The 22,179-nt window shown below is 54.6% G+C and overlaps 1 protein-coding gene across 1 annotated transcript in view; it reads left to right on the forward strand.

Moving 5' to 3' along the window:
- LOC142501008 (WD repeat- and FYVE domain-containing protein 4-like) overlaps nucleotides 1-22,179 on the forward strand; it is a gene marked incomplete at its 5' end in the record, with an annotated part of 138,053 nt that overhangs the window by 113,596 nt on the left and 2,278 nt on the right. The window contains one exon of the mRNA XM_075610248.1: nucleotides 9,150-9,280. Within this exon, the coding sequence (XP_075466363.1) occupies nucleotides 9,150-9,162 (13 nt within the window). The remainder of the gene's footprint in view (nucleotides 1-9,149; nucleotides 9,281-22,179) is intronic.

Raw genomic sequence — 22,179 nt, forward strand, 5'->3', positions numbered from 1 at the left:
CAGCAATACCTGGGTAAGGACAGAGTATCTGTACTGTGTACAGTATATATAGCCTGCAGCAATACCTGGGTAAGGACAGAGTATCTGTACTGTGTATATATAGTCTGGCAGCAATACCTGGGTAAGGACAGAGTACCTGTACTGTGTATGTATAGCCTGCAGCAATACATGGGTAAGGACAGAGTACCTGTACTGTGTATGTGTAGCCTGGCAGCAATACCTGGGTAAGGACAGAGTACCTGTACTGTGTATATATAGTCTGGCAGCAATACCTGGGTAAGGACAGAGTACCTGTACTGTGTATGTATAGTCTGGCAGCAATACCTGGGTAAGGACAGAGTACCTGTACTGTGTATGTATAGTCTGGCAGCAATACCTGGGTAAGGACAGAGTACCTGTACTGTGTATGTATAGTCTGGCAGCAATACCTGGGTATGGACAGAGTACCTGTACTGTGTATGTGAAGCCTGGCAGCAATACCCGGGTAAGGACAGTGTACCTGTACTGTGTATGTATAGCCTGGCAACAATACCTGGTTAAGGACAGAGTACCTGTACTGTGTATATATAGTCTGGCAGCAATACCCAGGTAAGGACAGAGTACCTGTACTGTGTATGTGTAGCCTGGCAGCAATACCTGGGTAAGGACAGAGTACCTGTACTGTGTATGTATGGCCTGGCAACAATACCTGGGTAAGGACAGAGTACCTGTACTGTGTATGTATGGTCTGGCAACAATACCTGGGTAAGGACAGAGTACCTGTACTGTGTATGTATAGTCTGGCAGCAATACCTGGGTAAGGACAGAGTACCTGTACTGTGTATGTATAGTCTGGCAGCAATACCTGGGTAAGGACAGAGTACCTGTACTGTGTATGTATGGTCTGGCAGCAATACCTGGGTAAGGACAGAGTACCTGTACTGTGTATGTATAGCCTGGCAACAATACCCGGGTAAGGACAGAGTACCTGTACTGTGTATGTATAGCCTGGCAACAATACCTGGGTAAGGACAGAGTACCTGTACTGTGTTTGTATAGCCTGGCAACAATACCTGGGTAAGGACAGAGTACCTGTACTGTGTATGTATAGCCTGGCAACAATACCTGGGTAAGGACAGAGTACCTGTACTGTGTATATATAGTCTGGCAGCAATACCTGGGTAAGGACAGAGTACCTGTACTGTGTATATAAAGTCTGGCAGCAATACCTGGGTAAGGACAGAGTACCTGTACTGTGTATGTGTAGCCTGGCAGCAATACCTGGGTAAGGACAGGGTACCTGTACTGTGTATGTATGGTCTGGCAGCAATACCTGGGTAAGGACAGAGTATCTGTACTGTGTATATATAGTCTGGCAGCAATACCTGGGTAAGGACAGAGTACCTGTACTGTGTATGTATAGCCTGCAGCAATACATGGGTAAGGACAGAGTACCTGTACTGTGTATGTGTAGCCTGGCAGCAATACCTGGGTAAGGACAGAGTACCTGTACTGTGTATATATAGGCTGGCAGCAATACCTGGGTAAGGACAGAGTACCTGTACTGTGTATGTATAGTCTGGCAGCAATACCTGGGTAAGGACAGAGTACCTGTACTGTGTATGTATAGTCTGGCAGCAATACCTGGGTAAGGACAGAGTACCTGTACTGTGTATGTATAGTCTGGCAGCAATACCTGGGTATGGACAGAGTACCTGTACTGTGTATGTGAAGCCTGGCAGCAATACCCGGGTAAGGACAGTGTACCTGTACTGTGTATGTATAGCCTGGCAACAATACCTGGTTAAGGACAGAGTACTGCACCGACACACTTTATTCGAGCAAATACCCAGTATGTACCTGGCAGATACCTGGAATGCGCCGCTCCTCACCTCTGACAAGCCCCGTTGCATTTGCCTTCCCAGCCTGGGTTCATGCCTGGCTGACGGGCGGCTGATCTGTTAAATGATAATGATTAGGATTTAATAGGCTGCAATGCTTCGCGTGTCTACCAGATGGCATAAATTCATGAATTGTAATGCAGTATATATATATATACTGTGCAGTATTGCAGCCAGCGGGAATAAAATGCTTCAATCCCTGCTTGGAAAATACCTCAATGCACTCGGGCAGAAAACAGTCACAAACCTCAATACACCCGGGTATACCCGAATTCGTGGGACTAGCCGAGCTCGAATAAAGTGTGTCGCCAGTGTACCTGTACTGTGTATATATAGTCTGGCAGCAATACCCAGGTAAGGACAGAGTACCTGTACTGTGTATGTGTAGCCTGGCAGCAATACCTGGGTAAGGACAGAGTACCTGTACTGTGTATGTATGGCCTGGCAACAATACCTGGGTAAGGACAGAGTACCTGTACTGTGTATGTATGGTCTGGCAACAATACCTGGGTAAGGACAGAGTACCTGTACTGTGTATGTGTAGCCTGGCAGCAATACCTGGGTAAGGACAGAGTACCTGTACTGTGTATGTATAGCCTGGCAACAATACCCGGGTAAGGACAGAGTACCTGTACTGTGTATATATAGTCTGGCAGCAATACCTGGGTAAGGACAGAGTACCTGTACTGTGTATATAAAGTCTGGCAGCAATACCTGGGTAAGGACAGAGTACCTGTACTGTGTATGTGTAGCCTGGCAGCAATACCTGGGTAAGGACAGGGTACCTGTACTGTGTATGTATGGTCTGGCAGCAATACCTGGGTAAGGACAGAGTACCTGTACTGTGCATGTGTAGCCTGGCAGTAATACCTGGGTAAGGACAGAGTACCTGTACTGTGTATGTTTAGCCTGGCAGCAATACCTGGGTAAGTACAGAGTACCTGTACTGTGTATGTGTAGCCTGGCAGCAATACCTGGGTAAGGACAGAGTACCTGTACTGTGTATGTGTAGCCTGCAGCAATACCTGGGTAAGAACAGAGTACCTGTACTGTGTATATAAAGTCTGGCAGCAATACCTGGGTAAGGACAGAGTACCTGTACTGTGTATATAAAGTCTTGCAGCAATACCTGGGTAAGGACAGAGTACCTGTACTGTGTATATATAGCCTGCAGAAATACCCGGGTAAGGACAGAGTACCTGTACTGTGTATGTGTAGCCTGGCAGCAATACCCGGGTAAGGACAGAGTACCTGTACTGTGTATATATAGTCTGGCAGCAATACCTGGGTAAGGACAGAGTACCTGTACTGTGTATATAAAGTCTGGCAGCAATACCTGGGTAAGGACAGAGTACCTGTACTGTGTATGTGTAGCCTGGCAGCAATACCTGGGTAAGGACAGGGTACCTGTACTGTGTATGTATGGTCTGGCAGCAATACCTGGGTAAGGACAGAGTACCTGTACTGTGCATGTGTAGCCTGGCAGTAATACCTGGGTAAGGACAGAGTACCTGTACTGTGTATATATAGTCTGGCAGCAATACCTGGGTAAGGACAGAGTACCTGTACTGTGTATATAAAGTCTGGCAGCAATACCTGGGTAAGGACAGAGTACCTGTACTGTGTATGTGTAGCCTGGCAGCAATACCTGGGTAAGGACAGGGTACCTGTACTGTGTATGTATGGTCTGGCAGCAATACCTGGGTAAGGACAGAGTACCTGTACTGTGCATGTGTAGCCTGGCAGTAATACCTGGGTAAGGACAGAGTACCTGTACTGTGTATGTTTAGCCTGGCAGCAATACCTGGGTAAGTACAGAGTACCTGTACTGTGTATGTGTAGCCTGGCAGCAATACCTGGGTAAGGACAGAGTACCTGTACTGTGTATGTGTAGCCTGCAGCAATACCTGGGTAAGAACAGAGTACCTGTACTGTGTATATAAAGTCTGGCAGCAATACCTGGGTAAGGACAGAGTACCTGTACTGTGTATATAAAGTCTTGCAGCAATACCTGGGTAAGGACAGAGTACCTGTACTGTGTATATATAGCCTGCAGAAATACCCGGGTAAGGACAGAGTACCTGTACTGTGTATGTGTAGCCTGGCAGCAATACCCGGGTAAGGACAGAGTACCTGTACTGTGTATGTATAGTCTGGCAGCAATACCTGGGTAAGGACAGAGTACATGTACTGTGTATGTATGGTCTAGCAGCAATACCTGGGTAAGGACAGAGTACCTGTACTGTGTATGTATAGCCTTGCAACAATACCTGGGTAAGGACAGAGTACCTATACTGTGTATGTGTGGCCTGGCAGCAATACCTGGGTAAGGACAGAGTACCTGTACTGTGTATGTATAGCCTGGCAACAATACCTGGGTAAGGACAGAGTACCTGTACTGTGTATATATAGTCTGGCAGCAATACCTGGGTAAGGACAGAGTACCTGTACTGTGTATGTGTAGCCTGGCAGCAATACCTGGGTAAGGACAGAGTACCTGTACTGTGTATGTATAGCCTGCAGCAATACCTGGGTAAGGACACAGTACCTGTACTGTGTATATAAAGTCTGGCAGCAATACCTGGGTAAGGACAGAGTACCTGTACTGTGTATGTATAGCCTGGCAACAATACCTGGGTAAGGACAGAGTACCTGTACTGTGTATATAAAGTCTGGCAGCAATACCTGGGTAAGGACAGAGTACCTGTACTGTGTATGTGTAGCCTGGCAGCAATGCCTGGGTAAGGACGGGGTACCTGTACTGTGTATGTATGGTCTGGCAGCAATACCTGGGTAAGGACAGAGTACCTGTACTGTGCATGTGTAGCCTGGCAGCAATACCTGGGTAAGGACAGAGTACCTGTACTATGTATGTATAGCCTGGCAGCAATACCTGGGTAAGGACAGAGTACCTGTACTGTGTATGTGTAGCCTGGCAGCAATACCCGGGTAAGGACAGAGTATCTGTACTGTGTATGTATAGTCTGGCAGCAATACCTGGGTAAGGACAGAGTACCTGTACTGTGTATATATAGCCTGCAGCAATACCCGGGTAAGGACAGAGTATCTGTACTGTGTATGTATAGTCTGGCAGCAATACCCGGGTAAGGACAGAGTACCTGTACTGTGTATGTGTAGCCTGACAACAATACCTGGGTAAGGACAGAGTACCTGTACCGTGTATGTATGGTCTGGCAGCAATACCTGGGTAAGGACAGAGTACCTGTACTGTGTATGTGTAGCCTGGCAGCAATACCCGGGTAAGGACAGAGTACCTGTACTGTGTATGTGTAGCCTGACAACAATACCTGGGTAAGGACAGAGTACCTGTACTGTGTATGTGGAGCCTGGCAACAATACCTGGGTAAGGACAGAGTACCTGTACTGTGTATTTATAGCCTGGCAACAATACATGGGTAAGGACAGAGTAGCTGTACTGTGTATATATAGCCTGCAGCAATACCCGGGTAAGGACAGAGTACCTGTACTGTGTATATATAGCCTGCAGCAATACCCGGGTAAAGACAGAGTACCTGTACTGTGTATGTATAGTCTGGTAGCAATACCTGGGTAAGGACAGAGTACCTGTACTGTGTATGTGTAGCCTGGCAGCAATACCCGGGTAAGGACAGAGTACCTGTACTGTGTATGTGTAGCCTGACAACAATACCTGGGTAAGGACAGAGTACCTGTACTGTGTATGTGGAGCCTGGCAACAATACCTGGGTAAGGACAGAGTACCTGTACTGTGTATGTGGAGCCTGGCAACAATACCTGGGTAAGGACAGAGTACCTGTACTGTGTATGTATAGCCTGGCAACAATACCTGGGTAAGGACAGAGTACCTGTACTGTGTATATATAGCCTGCAGCAATACCCGGGTAAGGACAGAGTACCTGTACTGTGTATATATAGCCTGCAGCAATACCCGGGTAAGGACAGAGTACCTGTACTGTGTATGTATAGTCTGGCAGCAATACCTGGGTAAGGACAGAGTACTCGTACTGTGTATATAAAGCCTGGCAGCAATACCTGGGTAAGGACAGAGTACCTGTACTGTGTATGTATGGCCTGGCAGCAATACCTGGGTAAGGACAGAGTACCTGTACTATGTATGTATAGCCTGGCAGTAATACCTGGGTAAGGACAGAGTACCTGTACTATGTATGTATAGCCTGGCAGCAATACCTGGGTAAGGACAGAGTACCTGTACTGTGTATGTGTAGCCTGGCAGCAATACCCGGGTAAGGACAGAGTACCTGTACTGTGTATGTATAGCCTGGCAACAATACCTGGGTAAGGACAGAGTACCTGTACTGTGTATGTGTAGCCTGGCAGCAATACCCGGGTAAGGACAGAGTACCTGTACTGTGTATGTGTAGCCTGACAACAATACCTGGGTAAGGACAGAGTACCTGTACTGTGTATTTATAGCCTGGCAACAATACATGGGTAAGGACAGAGTAGCTGTACTGTGTATATATAGCCTGCAGCAATACCCGGGTAAGGACAGAGTACCTGTACTGTGTATATATAGCCTGCAGCAATACCCGGGTAAAGACAGAGTACCTGTACTGTGTATGTATAGTCTGGTAGCAATACCTGGGTAAGGACAGAGTACCTGTACTGTGTATGTGTAGCCTGGCAGCAATACCCGGGTAAGGACAGAGTACCTGTACTGTGTATGTGTAGCCTGACAACAATACCTGGGTAAGGACAGAGTACCTGTACTGTGTATGTGGAGCCTGGCAACAATACCTGGGTAAGGACAGAGTACCTGTACTGTGTATGTGGAGCCTGGCAACAATACCTGGGTAAGGACAGAGTACCTGTACTGTGTATGTATAGCCTGGCAACAATACCTGGGTAAGGACAGAGTACCTGTACTGTGTATATATAGCCTGCAGCAATACCCGGGTAAGGACAGAGTACCTGTACTGTGTATATATAGCCTGCAGCAATACCCGGGTAAGGACAGAGTACCTGTACTGTGTATGTATAGTCTGGCAGCAATACCTGGGTAAGGACAGAGTACTCGTACTGTGTATATAAAGCCTGGCAGCAATACCTGGGTAAGGACAGAGTACCTGTACTGTGTATGTATGGCCTGGCAGCAATACCTGGGTAAGGACAGAGTACCTGTACTATGTATGTATAGCCTGGCAGTAATACCTGGGTAAGGACAGAGTACCTGTACTATGTATGTATAGCCTGGCAGCAATACCTGGGTAAGGACAGAGTACCTGTACTGTGTATGTGTAGCCTGGCAGCAATACCCGGGTAAGGACAGAGTACCTGTACTGTGTATGTATAGCCTGGCAACAATACCTGGGTAAGGACAGAGTACCTGTACTGTGTATGTATAGCCTGCAGCAATACCCGGGTAAGGACATAGTATCTGTACTGTGTATATACCTGGGTAAGGACAGAGTACCTGTACTGTGTATATATAGCCTGCAGCAATACCCGGGTAAGGACAGAGTACCTGTACTGTGTATATATAGCCTGCAGCAATACCCGGGTAAGGACAGAGTACCTGTACTGTGTATGAATAGTCTGGCAGCAATACCTGGGTAAGGACAGAGTACCTGTACTGTGTATATATAGCCTGCAGCAATACCCGGGTAAGGACAGAGTACCTGTACTGTGTATGTATGGTCTGGCAGCAATACCCGGGTAAGGACAGAGTATCTGTACTGTGTATGTATAGTCTGGCAGCAATACCTGGGTAAGGACAGAGTACCTGTACTGTGTATATATAGCCTGCAGCAATACCCGGGTAAGGACAGAGTATCTGTACTGTGTATGTATAGTCTGGCAGCAATACCCGGGTAAGGACAGAGTACCTGTACTGTGTATGTGTAGCCTGACAACAATACCTGGGTAAGGACAGAGTACCTGTACCGTGTATGTATGGTCTGGCAGCAATACCTGGGTAAGGACAGAGTACCTGTACTGTGTATGTGTAGCCTGGCAGCAATACCCGGGTAAGGACAGAGTACCTGTACTGTGTATGTGTAGCCTGACAACAATACCTGGGTAAGGACAGAGTACCTGTACTGTGTATGTGGAGCCTGGCAACAATACCTGGGTAAGGACAGAGTACCTGTACTGTGTATTTATAGCCTGGCAACAATACCTGGGTAAGGACAGAGTACCTGTACTGTGTATATATAGCCTGCAGCAATACCCGGGTAAGGACAGAGTACCTGTACTGTGTATATATAGCCTGCAGCAATACCCGGGTAAGGACAGAGTACCTGTACTGTGTATGTATAGTCTGGCAGCAATACCTGGGTAAGGACAGAGTACTCGTACTGTGTATATAAAGCCTGGCAGCAATACCCGGGTAAGGACAGAGTACCTGTACTATGTATGTATAGCCTGGCAGCAATACCTGGGTAAGGACAGAGTACCTGTACTGTGTATATATAGCCTGCAGCAATACCCGGGTAAGGACAGAGTACCTGTACTGTGTATGTATAGCCTGGCAGCAATACCTGGGTAAGGACAGAGTACCTGTACTGTGTATGTGTAGCCTGGCAGCAATACCTGGGTAAGGACAGAGTACCTGTACTGTGTATGTATAGCCTGGCAGCAATACCTGGGCAAGGACAGAGTATCTGTACTGTGTATGTGTAGCCTGGCAGCAATACCCAGGTAAGGACAGGGTACCTGTACTGTGTGTATGTATAGCCTGGCAGCAATACCTGGGTAAGGACAGAGTACCTGTACTGTGTATGTGTAGCCTGGCAGCAATACCCGGGTTTGGACAGAGTACCTGTACTGTGTATGTATAGCCTGGCAGCAATACCCGGGTAAGGACAGAGTACCTGTACTGTGTATGTGTAGCCTGGCAGCAATACCTGGGTAAGGACAGAGTACCTGTACTGTGTATGTATAGCCTGGCAGCAATACCTGGGTAAGGACAGAGTACCTGTACTGTGTATGTGTAGCCTGGCAGCAATACCTGGGTAAGGACAGAGTACCTGTACTGTGTATGTGTAGCCTGGCAGCAATACCTGGGTAAGGACAGAGTACCTGTACTGTGTATGTGTAGCCTGGCAGCAATACCTGGGTAAGGACAGGGTACCAGATGCTGGTTCTGATGCCTTTTTTGGGATCACCATTAAATGAAATGATAGTGCAAACCTCTTCTGTTCTTCTTCAGGTGTTATGTAGCCGCACGAGCTGTAAGCGTGCACACCGCACACCCGTGGTGGCTGCACGTCCCGGGTGCACGTCATTCTTAATCACTTATTTCCACAGCTTCACAAAATAAGCCCGTGCAGAGCAGGGGGAGAGCGGCGGGGCTGCTGGCCGGACCCGGGCACAAGGTCACCGCCGCCGTCAGGGGGATCTATGGAGGGAACGGACAGGAAGCGGAGCGCACAATACAGGTACCGGCAGCGCTGCTCACTGTCACTGTGCTACTCACTATCACTGTGCACCGCTGTGCTGCTCACTGTCACTGTGCGCCTCTGTGCTGCTCACTGTCACTGTGCACCGCTGTGCTGCTCACTGTCACTGTGCTACTCACTATCACTGTGCACCGCTGTGCTGCTCACTGTCACTGTGCGCCTCTGTGCTGCTCACTGTCACTGTGCACCGCTGTGCTGCTCACTGTCACTGTGCGCCTCTGTGCTGCTCACTGTCACTGTGCTGCTCACTGTCACTGTGCACCGCTGTGCTGCTCACTGTCACTGTGCTACTCACTATCACTGTGCACCGCTGTGCTACTCACTGTCACTGTGCTACTCACTATCACTGTGCACCGCTGTGCTGCTCACTGTCACTGTGCGCCTCTGTGCTGCTCACTGTCACTGTGCTACTCACTATCACTGTGCACCGCTGTGCTGCTCACTGTCACTGTGCACCGCTGTGCTGCTCACTGTCACTGTGCTACTCACTATCACTGTGCACCGCTGTGCTGCTCACTGTCACTGTGCGCCTCTGTGCTGCTCACTGTCACTGTGCTACTCACTATCACTGTGCACCGCTGTGCTGCTCACTGTCACTGTGCGCCTCTGTGCTGCTCACTGTCACTGTGCTACTCACTATCACTGTGCACTGCTGTGCTGCTCACTGTCACTGTGCTACTCACTATCACTGTGCACCGCTGTGCTGCTCACTGTCACTGTGCTACTCACTATCACTGTGCTGCTCACTGTCACTGTGCTGCTCACTGTCACTGTGCTACTCACTATCACTGTGCTGCTCACTGTCACTGTGCGCCTCTGTGCTGCTCACTGTCACTGTGCTACTCACTATCACTGTGCACCGCTGTGCTGCTCACTGTCACTGTGCTACTCACTATCACTGTGAACCGCTGTGCTGCTCACTGTCACTGTGCTGCTCACTGTCACTGTGCTGCTCACTGTCACTGTGCTGCTCACTATCACTGTGCTGCTCACTGTCACTGTGCTGCTCACTGTCACTGTGCACCGTTGTGCTGCTCACTGTCACTGTGCTACTCACTATCACTGTGCACCGCTGTGCTGCTCACTGTCACTGTGCTACTCACTATCACTGTGCACCGCTGTGCTGCTCACTGTCACTGTGCTACTCACTATCACTGTGCACCGCTGTGCTGCTCACTGTCACTGTGCACCGCTGTGCTGCTCACTGTCACTGTGCACCTCTGTGCTGCTCACTGTCACTGTGCACCGCTGTGCTGCTCACTGTCACTGTGCACCGCTGTGCTGCTCACTGTCACTGTGCTACTCACTATCACTGTGCACCGCTGTGCTGCTCACTGTCGCTGTGCTACTCACTATCACTGTGCACCGCTGTGCTGCTTACTGTCACTGTGCACCGCTGTGCTGATCACTGTCACTGTGCACCGCTGTGCTGCTCACTGTCACTGGGCTACTCACTATCACAGTGCTGCTGTGCTGCTCACTGTCACTGTGCTACTCACTATCACTGTGCACTGCTGTGCTGCTCACTGTCACTGTGCTGCTCACTATCACTGTGCACCGCTGTGCTGCTCACTGTCACTGTGCTACTCACTATCACTGTGCACCGCTGTGCTGCTTACTGTCACTATGCACCGCTGTGCTGATCACTGTCACTGTGCACCGCTGTGCTGCTCACTATCACTGTGCTGCTCACTGTCACTGTGCTACTCACTATCACTGTGCACCGCTGTGCTGCTTACTGTCACTGTGCACCGCTGTGCTGATCACTGTCACTGTGCACCGCTGTGCTGCTCACTGTCACTGTGCACCGCTGTGCTGCTCACTGTCACTGTGCACCGCTGTGCTGCTCACTATCACTGTGCTGCTCACTATCACTGTGCTGCTCACTGTCACTGTGCTACTCACTATCACTGTGCACCGCTGTGCTGCTCACCATCACTGTGCACCGCTGGGCTGCTCACTGTCACTGTGCACCGCTGTGCTGCTCACTGTCACTGTGCTGCTCATTATCACTGTGCACTACTGTGCTGCTCACTGTCACTGTGCACCGCTGTGCTGCTCACTATCACTGTGCACCGCTGTGCTGCTCACTGTCACTGTGCTGCTCACTATCACTGTGCACTACTGTGCTGCTCACTGTCACTGTGCACCGCTGTGCTGCTCACTATCACTGTGCACCGCTGTGCTGCTCACTGTCACTGTGCACTACCGTGCTGCTCACTGTCACTGTGCACCGCTGTGCTGCTCACTGTCACTGTGCTGCTCACTATCACTGTGCACCGCTGTGCTGCTCACTGTCACTGTGCTGCTCACTGTCACTGTGCACCGCTGTGCTGCTCACTGTCACTGTGCTACTCACTATCACTGTGCACCGCTGTGCTGCTCACTGTCACTGTGCTACTCACTATCACTGTGCACCGCTGTGCTGCTCACTGTCACTGTGCTACTCACTCACTGTGCACCGCTGTGCTGCTCACTGTCACTGTGCACTACTGTGCTGCTCACTGTCACTGTGCACCGCTGTGCTGCTCACTGTCACTGTGCTGCTCACTATCACTGTGCACCGCTGTGCTGCTCACTGTCACTGTGCTGCTCACTGTCACTGTGCACCGCTGTGCTGCTCACTGTCACTGTGCTACTCACTATCACTGTGCACCGCTGTGCTGCTCACTGTCACTGTGCTACTCACTCACTGTGCTGCTCACTGTCACTGTGCACCGCTGTGCTGCTCACTGTCACTGTGCACTGCTGTGCTGCTCACTGTCACTGTGCACCGCTGTGCTGCTCACTGTCACTGTGCACCGCTGTGCTGCTCACTGTCACTGTGCACCGCTGTGCTGCTCACTGTCACTGTGCACCGCTGTGCTGCTCACTTTCACTGTGCACCGCTGTGCTGCTCACTATCACTGTGCTGCTCACTATCACTGTGCTGCTCACTGTCACTGTGCTGCTCACTATCACTGTGCACCGCTGTGCTGCTCACTGTCACTGTGCTACTCACTATCACTGTGCACCGCTGTGCTACTCACTGTCACTGTGCATCACTGTGCTGCTCACTATCACTGTGCACCGCTGGGCTGCTCACTGTCACTGTGCACCACTGTGCTGCTCACTGTCACTGTGCACCGCTGTGCTGCTCACTATCACTGTGCACCTCTGTGCTACTCACTATCACTGTTCTACTCACTATCACTGTGCACCGCTGTGCTGCTCACCATCACTGTGCACCTCTGTGCTACTCACATCACTGTGCTGCTCACTATCACTGTGCACCGCTGTGCTGCTCACCATCACTGTGCACCTCTGTGCTACTCACATCACTGTGCTGCTCACTATCACTGTGCACCGCTGTGCTGCTCACTGTCACTGTGCTACTCACTATCACTGTGCACCACTGTGCTACTCACTATCACAGTGCTGCTGTGCTGCTCACTATCACTGTGCACAGCTGTGCTGCTCACTGTCACTGTGCTGCCCACTATCACTGTGCTTGCCATTATCACTTTGCACCGCTGTGCTACTCACTATCACAGTGCTGCTGTGCTGCTCACTGTCACTGTGCTGCTCACTATCACTGTTCACCGCTGTGCTACTCATTATCACAGTGCTGCTGTGCTGCTCACTGTCACTGTGCTACTCACCATCACTGTGCACCTCTGTGCTACTCACTATCACTGTGCACCACTGTGCTGCTCATTATCACTGTGCTGCTCACTATCACTGTCCACCTCTGTGCTACTCACTATCACTGTGCACCGCTGCGCTGCTCACTGTCACTGTGCTACTCACTATCACTGTGCACCGCTGCGCTGCTCACTGTCACTGTGCTGCACACTACCACTGTGCACCGATGTGCTACACACTATCACAGTGCTGCTGTGCTGCTCACTGTCACTGTGCTGCTCACTATCACTTTGCACCTCTATTCTGCTCACTATCACTGTGCACCTCTGTGCTACTCACTATCACTGTGCGCCGCTGTGCTGCTCACCATCACGGTGCACCTTTGTGCTGCTCACTGTCACTGTGCTGCTCACTATCACTGTGCACTGCTGTGCTGCTCACTATCACTGTGCACCGCTTTGTCGCTCACTGTCACTGTGCACCTCTGTGCTGCTCACTGTCACTGTGCACCTCTGTGCTGCTCACTGTCACTGTGCACCTCTGTGCTGCTCACTCACTGTGCACCTCTGTGCTGCTCACTCACTGTGCACCTCTGTGCTGCTCACTATCACTGTGCACCTCTGTGCTGCTCGCTGTCACTGTGCTACTCACTATCACTGTGCACCGCTGTGCTGCTCACTATCACTGTGCTACTCACTATCACTGTGCTACTCATTTCACTGTACACTTCTGTTTTTCACTATCACTGTGCACTTCTGTGCTACTCACCATCACTTTGCTACTCACGATCACTGTGCACTTCTGTGCTACTTACTATCACTGTGCACTTCTGTGCTGCCCACTATCACTGTGCACCGCTGTGCTACTCACTATCACAGTGCTGCTGTGCTGCTCACTGTCACTGTGCTGCTCACTATCACTGTTCACCGCTGTGCTGCTCACTGTCACTGTGCTGCTCACTATCACTGTGCACCGCTGTGCTACTCATTATCACAGTGCTGCTGTGCTGCTCACTGTCACTGTGCTACTCACCATCACTGTGCACCTCTGTGCTACTCACTATCACTGTGCACCTCTGTGCTGCTCATTATCACTGTGCTGCTCACTATCACTTTCCACCTCTGTGCTACTCACTATCACTGTGCACCGCTGTGCTGCTCACTGTCACTGTGCTACTCACTATCACTGTGCACCGCTGCGCTGCTCACTGTCACTGTGCTGCACACTACCACTGTGCACCGCTGTGCTACTCACTATCACAGTGCTGCTGTGCTGCTCACTGTCACTGTGCTGCTCACTGTCACTGTGCTGCTCACTATCACTGTGCTACGCACTATCACTGTGCACCTCTGTTCTGCTCACTATCACTGTGCACCTCTGTGCTACTCACTATCACTGTGCACCGCTGTGCTTCTCACCATCACGGTGCACCTCTGTGCTGCTCACTGTCACTGTGCTGCTCACTATCACTGTGCACCGCTGTGCTGCTCACTATCACTGTGCTACTCACTATCACTGTGCTACTCATTTCACTGTACATTTCTGTTTCTCACTATCACTGTGCACTTCTGTGCTACTCACCATCACTTTGCTACTCACCATCACTTTGCTACTCACGATCACTGTGCACTTCTGTGCTACTTACTATCACTGTGCACTTCTGTGCTACTCACTATCTCTGTGCAATTCTGTGTTACTCACTATCACTGTGTACCTCTCTGCTACTCTATCACTGTGCACTTCTGTGCTACTCACTCACTCTGCACTTGTGTGCTACTCACTCACTGTGCTACTCACTATCACTGTGCTACTCACTATCACTGTGCTAATCACTATCACTGTGCACGTCTGTTTTTCACTATCACTGTGCACCTGCAGCACTACTCACTATCACTATGCACCTCTGTGCTACTTACTTACTATTACTGTGCTCCGGCAGCACTGCTCACTATCGCTGTACACCTCTGAGCTGTGCCACCCCCAGCACCTCCACACTCTGATCTGCATCCCCTCCCCAGCACCCCCACATTCTGATCTGCGTCCCCTCCACAGCACCCCCACACTCTCAGGTGCGCCCCCCCCCCCCCATCACCCCCACATTCTGATCTGCATCCCCTCCCCAGCACCCCCACATTCTGATCTGCGTCCCCTCCACAGCACCCCCACAATCTCAGGTGCGCCCCCTCCCCCAGCACCCCCACATTCTGATCTGCATCCCCCCCAGCACCCCCACATTCTGATCTGCGTCCCCTCCACAGCACCCCCACACACTTTGATCTGCGTCCCCTCCCCAGCACCCCCACACTCTGATCTGCATCCCCTCCCCAGCACCCCCACACTCTGATCTGCGTCCCCTCCACAGCACCCCCACACTCTCAGGTGCGCGCCCCCCCCCAGCACCCCCACATTCTGATCTGCATCCCCTCCCCAGCACCCCCACATTCTGATCTGCATCCCCTCCCCAGCACCCCCACATTCTGATGTGCGTCCCCTCCACAGCACCCCCACACTCTCAGGTGCGCCCCCCCCCCCCAGAACCCCCACATTCTTATCTGCATCCCCTCCCCAGCACCCCCACATTCTGATCTGCGTCCCCTCCACAGCACCCCCACACTCTCAGGTGCGGCCCCCCCCCCAGCACCCCCACATTCTGATCTGCATCCCCCCCAGCACCCCCACATTCTGATCTGCGTCCCCTCCACAGCACCCCCACACACTTTGATCTGCGTCCCCTCCCCAGCACCCCCACACTCTGATCTGCATCCCCTCCCCAGCACCCCCAAACTCTGATCTGCGTCCCCTCCCCAGCACCCCCACACTCTGATCTGCGTCCCCTCCCCAGCACCCCCACACTCTGAGCTGCATCCCCCCAGCACCCCCACACTGAGCCTCATCCCCCCCAGCACCCCCACACTCTGATCTGCGTCCCCCCAGCACCCCCACACTCTGATCTGCGTCCCCTTCCAAGCACCCCCACACTCTGATCTGCGTCCCCCCAGCACCCCCACACTCTGATCTGCGTCCCCCCAGCACCCCCACACTGAGCCTCATCCTCCCCAGCACCCCCACACTCTGATCTACATCCCCTCCCCAGGACCCCCACACTCTCAGGTGCACCCCCCCCCCCAAAAACCCCCACACTCTGATCTACATCCTCCCCAGCACCCCCAGATTCTGATCTGCATCCCCCCAGCACCCCCACACTCTGATCTGTGTCCCCTCCCCAGGACCCCCACACTCTGATCTGCATCCCCTCCCCAGGAACCCCACACTCTGATCTGCGACCGCTCCCCAGGAACCCCACACTCTGATCTGCGTCCCCTCCCCAGGAACCTCACACTCTGATCTGCGTCCCCTCCCCAGGAACCCCACACTCTGATCTGCGTCCCCCCAGCACCCTCACACTCTGATCTGTGTCCCCCCAGCACCCCCACACTCTGATCTGTGTGTCCCCAGCACCCCCACACTCTGATGTGCGTCCCCCCAGCACCCCCACACTCTGATCTGTGTCCCCCCAGCACCCCCACACTGAGCCTCATCCCCCCCAGCACCCCCACACTCTGATCTACATCCCCTCCCCAGGACCGCCACACTCTGAGCTGCATCCCCCCAGCACCCCCACAATCTGATCTGCGTCCCCTCCCCAGCACCCCCACACTCTCAGCTGCGTCCCCCCCCAGCACCCCCACACTCTCAGCTGCGTCCCCCCCAGCACCCCCACACTCTGATCTGCGTCCCCTCCCCAGCACCCCCACACTCTCAGCTGCGTCCCCCCCAGCACCCCCACCCTCTGAGCTGCATCCCCTCCCGGCCTGCTCCTTCTCAGCCCCTTGCCCGAGTTTGGGGGGTGTCCGAGCTGCGTCGGCGGGCGGCGGAGCTGTCGGGAGCTGACATAATGAGGAATAGCAGCGTATGAGTAATGGCCCTGCTCTCCCGCCTGCGCACGCAGCGCGCCGCACGGCAGAGACACGGAGAGACACGGAGAGACAGGCGCTTCAATTTCATGCATTCCTGCGTGAGTGATGGCTCCGTTCGCAGCGCCAGATGGCGGGCGCTGCAGTGGGGGAGCTAATGATCTGGCATATTTAGGGGGAAACCAATAACGGCGCGTTTAACCTTCAGCCGAGGAAGGCGTCCCGTAGCCGGCTCTCCGTGGGAGAAACCGGCAGATATCAATTACAGCGCTCGCTGAGCCGCTCAGCCGGAATCATCACAATTAGTTTTTAAAAATAATTAAACAGACCCCAGGGCAAATGTGTGTGGGGGGGGGGGGGGGAGAGAGACGCGTCAAAGTGATGACATCACAAACGGGCGCGTGCCTGTCGGCCGGGAGGTACTGGTACCGTTTTTAGAACTTGAATTGCCTCTTGCAAAGTGTCTGACTGTGAATCCCACGTATTAGCAAACAAGACCCCATACAAGACCCCATACAAGACCGCATACAAAACCCCATACAAGACCCCATACAGGACCCCATACAAGACCCCATACAAGACCCCATACAGGACCCCATACAAGACCGCATACTGGACCCCATACAAAACCCCATACAAGACCGCATACAAGACCCCATACAGGACCCCATACAAGACCCCATACAGGACCCCATACAGGACCCCATACAAGACCCCATACAAGACCCCATACAGGACCCCATACAGGACCCCATACAGGACCCCATACAGGACCCCATACAAGACCCCATACAAGACCCCATACAGACCCCATACAGGACCCCATACAGACCCCTTCACTGCCAAGTGTGCTCGGAAAGCATCGCTGTGCTTTTCAGTCCCAGGTGGCAGTTGATGGGTTAATTACCATCCAATTAATACCAGTGTATAAAGTGGTAGAAGCCGTGGCTCCGTCCCGTGGCACAGTGACCTGCAGAGTAATGAGCTTCTAGCTAACTCCTCCGGCACGGAAGGGGTTAATTGCCTGCAGGGGACACACGGAGCTGTCACCGAGACGTGTGCGACATTCGTCACACCCCCCCTCCCCCCCCCCCCCCCCCCCCCGAGAAAACCCCAAATATGTTAACCCCTTCCCTGCCGCAGCCACTCCCGAGACACAAATACTCGTGCCCCATGTTTGGAAGAGGGGGGGGCGGGGGAGTGACCCCCCTCTTTGTGTTGGAAGAGGGGGGGGCGGGGGAGTGACCCTCCTCTTTGTGTTGGAAGAGGGGGGGCTGGGGAGTGACCCCCCTCTTTGTGTTGGAAGAGTGGGGGCTGGGGAGTGACCCCCCTCTTTGTGTTGGAAGAGGGGGGGCTGGGGAGTGACCCCCCTCTTTGTGTTGGAAGAGGGGGGGCTGGGGAGTGACCCCCCTCTTTGTGTTGGAAGAGGGGGGGGCGGGGGGAGTGACCCCCCTCTTTGTGTTGGAAGAGTGGGGGCTGGGGAGTGACCCCCCTCTTTGTGTTGGAAGAGGGGGGGCTGGGGAGTGACCCCCCTCTTTGTGTTGGAAGAGGGGGGGGCTGGGGAGTGACCCCCCTCTTTGTGTTGGAAGAGGGGGGGCGGGGGAGTGACCCCCCTCTTTGTGTTGGAAGAGGGGGGGCTGGTGAGTGACCCCCCTCTTTGTGTAAGGCACGGACAGACTGATCCGGCCGCCCCGCCACGCACCCGGGCACGTGAAGGGTAATGAGCACGGCTAATCATCTAATTAAGCTCATTAGGCAGCGTGCGAGGGCGCGCGCTGCCGGGAACTCATTACTATGTAAATGAGGAGCGCAGAGCGCAGAGGGGAAGGGCGTGACCTCACTGCGTCCTGCTCGTGGCCTCCAAACAGAGGTCAACAGAGGGACCGCCAGCGAGGAGGCACGTGGGCGAGCGTGGCGAGGAGGGACGGGGGCGTGCGTGGCTGTGTAATCCTGTATACTGCCAGCGAGGAGGCACGTGGGCGAGCGTGGCGAGGAGGGACGGGGGCGTGCGTGGCTGTGTAATCCTGTATACTGCCAGCGAGGAGGGACGTGGGCGAGCGTGGCTGTGTAATCCTGTATACTGCCAGCGAGGAGGGACGGGGGCGAGCGTGGCGAGGAGGGACGTGGGCGAGCGTGGCTGTGTAATCCTGTATACTGCTAGCGAGGAGGGACGTGGGCGAGCGTGGCTGTGTAATCCTGTATACTGCCAGCGAGGAGGGACGGGGGCGAGCATGGCTGTGTAATCCTGTATACTGCCAGCGAGGAGGGACGTGGGCGAGCGTGGTGAGGAGGGACGTGGGCGAGCGTGGCTGTGTAATCCTGTATACTGCCAGCGAGGAGGGACGGGGGCGAGCGTGGCGAGGAGGGACGTGGGCGAGCGTGGCTGTGTAATCCTGTATACTGCTAGCGAGGAGGGACGTGGGCGAGCGTGGCTGTGTAATCCTGTATACTGCCAGCGAGGAGGGACGGGGGCGAGCGTGGCTGTGTAATCCTGTATACTGCCAGCGAGGAGGGACGTGGGCGAGCGTGGTGAGGAGGGACGTGGGCGAGCGTGGCTGTGTAATCCTGTATACTGCCAGCGAGGAGGGACGGGGGCGAGCGTGGCGAGGAGGGACGTGGGCGAGCGTGGCTGTGTAATCCTGTATACTGCCAGCGAGGAGGGACGGGGGCGAGCGTGGCGAGGAGGGACGTGGGCGAGCGTGGCTGTGTAATCCTGTATACTGCCAGCGAGGAGGGACGTGGGCGAGCGTGGTGAGGAGGGACGTGGGCGAGCGTGGCTGTGTAATCCTGTATACTGCCAGCGAGGAGGGACGGGGGCGAGCGTGGCGAGGAGGGACGTGGGCGAGCGTGGCTGTGTAATCCTGTATACTGCCAGCGAGGAGGGACGTGGGCGAGCGTGGGAGGAGGGACGGGGGCGAGCGTGGCTGTGTAATCCTGTATACTGCCAGCGAGGAGGGACGTGGGCGAGCGTGGTGAGGAGGGACGTGGGCGAGCGTGGCTGTGTAATCCTGTATACTGCCAGCGAGGAGGGACGTGGGCGAGCGTGGCTGTGTAATCCTGTATACTGCTAGCGAGGAGGGACGTGGGCGAGCGTGGTGAGGAGGGACGTGGGCGAGCGTGGCTGTGTAATCCTGTATACTGCCAGCGAGGAGGGACGGGGGCGAGCGTGGCTGTGTAATCCCGTATACTGCTAGCGAGGAGGGACGTGGGCGAGCGTGGCTGTGTAATCCTGTATACTGCCAGCGAGGAGGGACGGGGGCGAGCGTGGCTGTGTAATCCTGTATACTGCCAGCGAGGAGGGACGTGGGCGAGCGTGGTGAGGAGGGACGTGGGCGAGCGTGGCTGTGTAATCCTGTATACTGCCAGCGAGGAGGGACGGGGGCGAGCGTGGCGAGGAGGGACGTGGGCGAGCGTGGCTGTGTAATCCTGTATACTGCCAGCGAGGAGGGACGGGGGCGAGCGTGGCGAGGAGGGACGTGGGCGAGCGTGGCTGTGTAATCCTGTATACTGCCAGCGAGGAGGGACGTGGGCGAGCGTGGTGAGGAGGGACGTGGGCGAGCGTGGCTGTGTAATCCTGTATACTGCCAGCGAGGAGGGACGGGGGCGAGCGTGGCGAGGAGGGACGTGGGCGAGCGTGGCTGTGTAATCCTGTATACTGCCAGCGAGGAGGGACGTGGGCGAGCGTGGGAGGAGGGACGGGGGCGAGCGTGGCTGTGTAATCCTGTATACTGCCAGCGAGGAGGGACGTGGGCGAGCGTGGTGAGGAGGGACGTGGGCGAGCGTGGCTGTGTAATCCTGTATACTGCCAGCGAGGAGGGACGTGGGCGAGCGTGGCTGTGTAATCCTGTATACTGCTAGCGAGGAGGGACGTGGGCGAGCGTGGTGAGGAGGGACGTGGGCGAGCGTGGCTGTGTAATCCTGTATACTGCCAGCGAGGAGGGACGGGGGCGAGCGTGGCGAGGAGGGACGTGGGCGAGCGTGGCTGTGTAATCCTGTATACTGCCAGCGAGGAGGGACGGGGGCGAGCGTGGCGAGGAGGGACGTGGGCGAGCGTGGTGAGGAGGGACGTGGGCGAGCGTGGCTGTGTAATCCTGTATACTGCCAGCGAGGAGGGACGGGGGCGAGCGTGGCGAGGAGGGACGTGGGCGAGCGTGGCTGTGTAATCCCGTATACTGCCAGCGAGGAGGGACGGGGGCGAGCGTGGCGAGGAGGGACGTGGGCGAGCGTGGCGAGGAGGGACGGGGGCGAGCGTGGCTGTGTAATCCTGTATACTGCCAGCGAGGAGGGACGTGGGCGAGCGTGGCTGTGTAATCCTGTATACTGCCAGCGAGGGGGGGGCGGGGGCGGGCGTGGCGAGGTGGGACGTGGGATAGCGTGGCGAGGAGGGACGGGGGCGAGTGTGGCGTGGAGGGACGTGGGCGAGCGTGGCGTGGAGGGACGTGGGCGAGCGTGGCTGTGTAATCCTGTATACAGCCAGTGAGGAGGGACGTGGGTAGGCGTGGCGAGGAGGGACGTGGGCGAGCGTGGCTGTGTAATCCTGTATACTGCCAGCGAGGAGGGACGTGGGCGAGCGTGGCTGTGTAATCCTGTATACTGCTAGCGAGGAGGGACGTGGGCGAGCGTGGTGAGGAGGGACGTGGGCGAGCGTGGCTGTGTAATCCTGTATACTGCCAGCGAGGAGGGACGGGGGCGAGCGTGGCTGTGTAATCCCGTATACTGCTAGCGAGGAGGGACGTGGGCGAGCGTGGCTGTGTAATCCTGTATACTGCCAGCGAGGAGGGACGGGGGCGAGCGTGGCTGTGTAATCCTGTATACTGCCAGCGAGGAGGGACGTGGGCGAGCGTGGTGAGGAGGGACGTGGGCGAGCGTGGCTGTGTAATCCTGTATACTGCCAGCGAGGAGGGACGGGGGCGAGCGTGGCGAGGAGGGACGTGGGCGAGCGTGGCTGTGTAATCCTGTATACTGCCAGCGAGGAGGGACGGGGGCGAGCGTGGCGAGGAGGGACGTGGGCGAGCGTGGCTGTGTAATCCTGTATACTGCCAGCGAGGAGGGACGTGGGCGAGCGTGGTGAGGAGGGACGTGGGCGAGCGTGGCTGTGTAATCCTGTATACTGCCAGCGAGGAGGGACGGGGGCGAGCGTGGCGAGGAGGGACGTGGGCGAGCGTGGCTGTGTAATCCTGTATACTGCCAGCGAGGAGGGACGTGGGCGAGCGTGGGAGGAGGGACGGGGGCGAGCGTGGCTGTGTAATCCTGTATACTGCCAGCGAGGAGGGACGTGGGCGAGCGTGGTGAGGAGGGACGTGGGCGAGCGTGGCTGTGTAATCCTGTATACTGCCAGCG

The sequence above is a fragment of the Ascaphus truei genome, chromosome 8, assembly GCF_040206685.1.
Source record: "Ascaphus truei isolate aAscTru1 chromosome 8, aAscTru1.hap1, whole genome shotgun sequence".
Classification (NCBI taxonomy): Eukaryota; Metazoa; Chordata; class Amphibia; order Anura; family Ascaphidae; genus Ascaphus; species Ascaphus truei.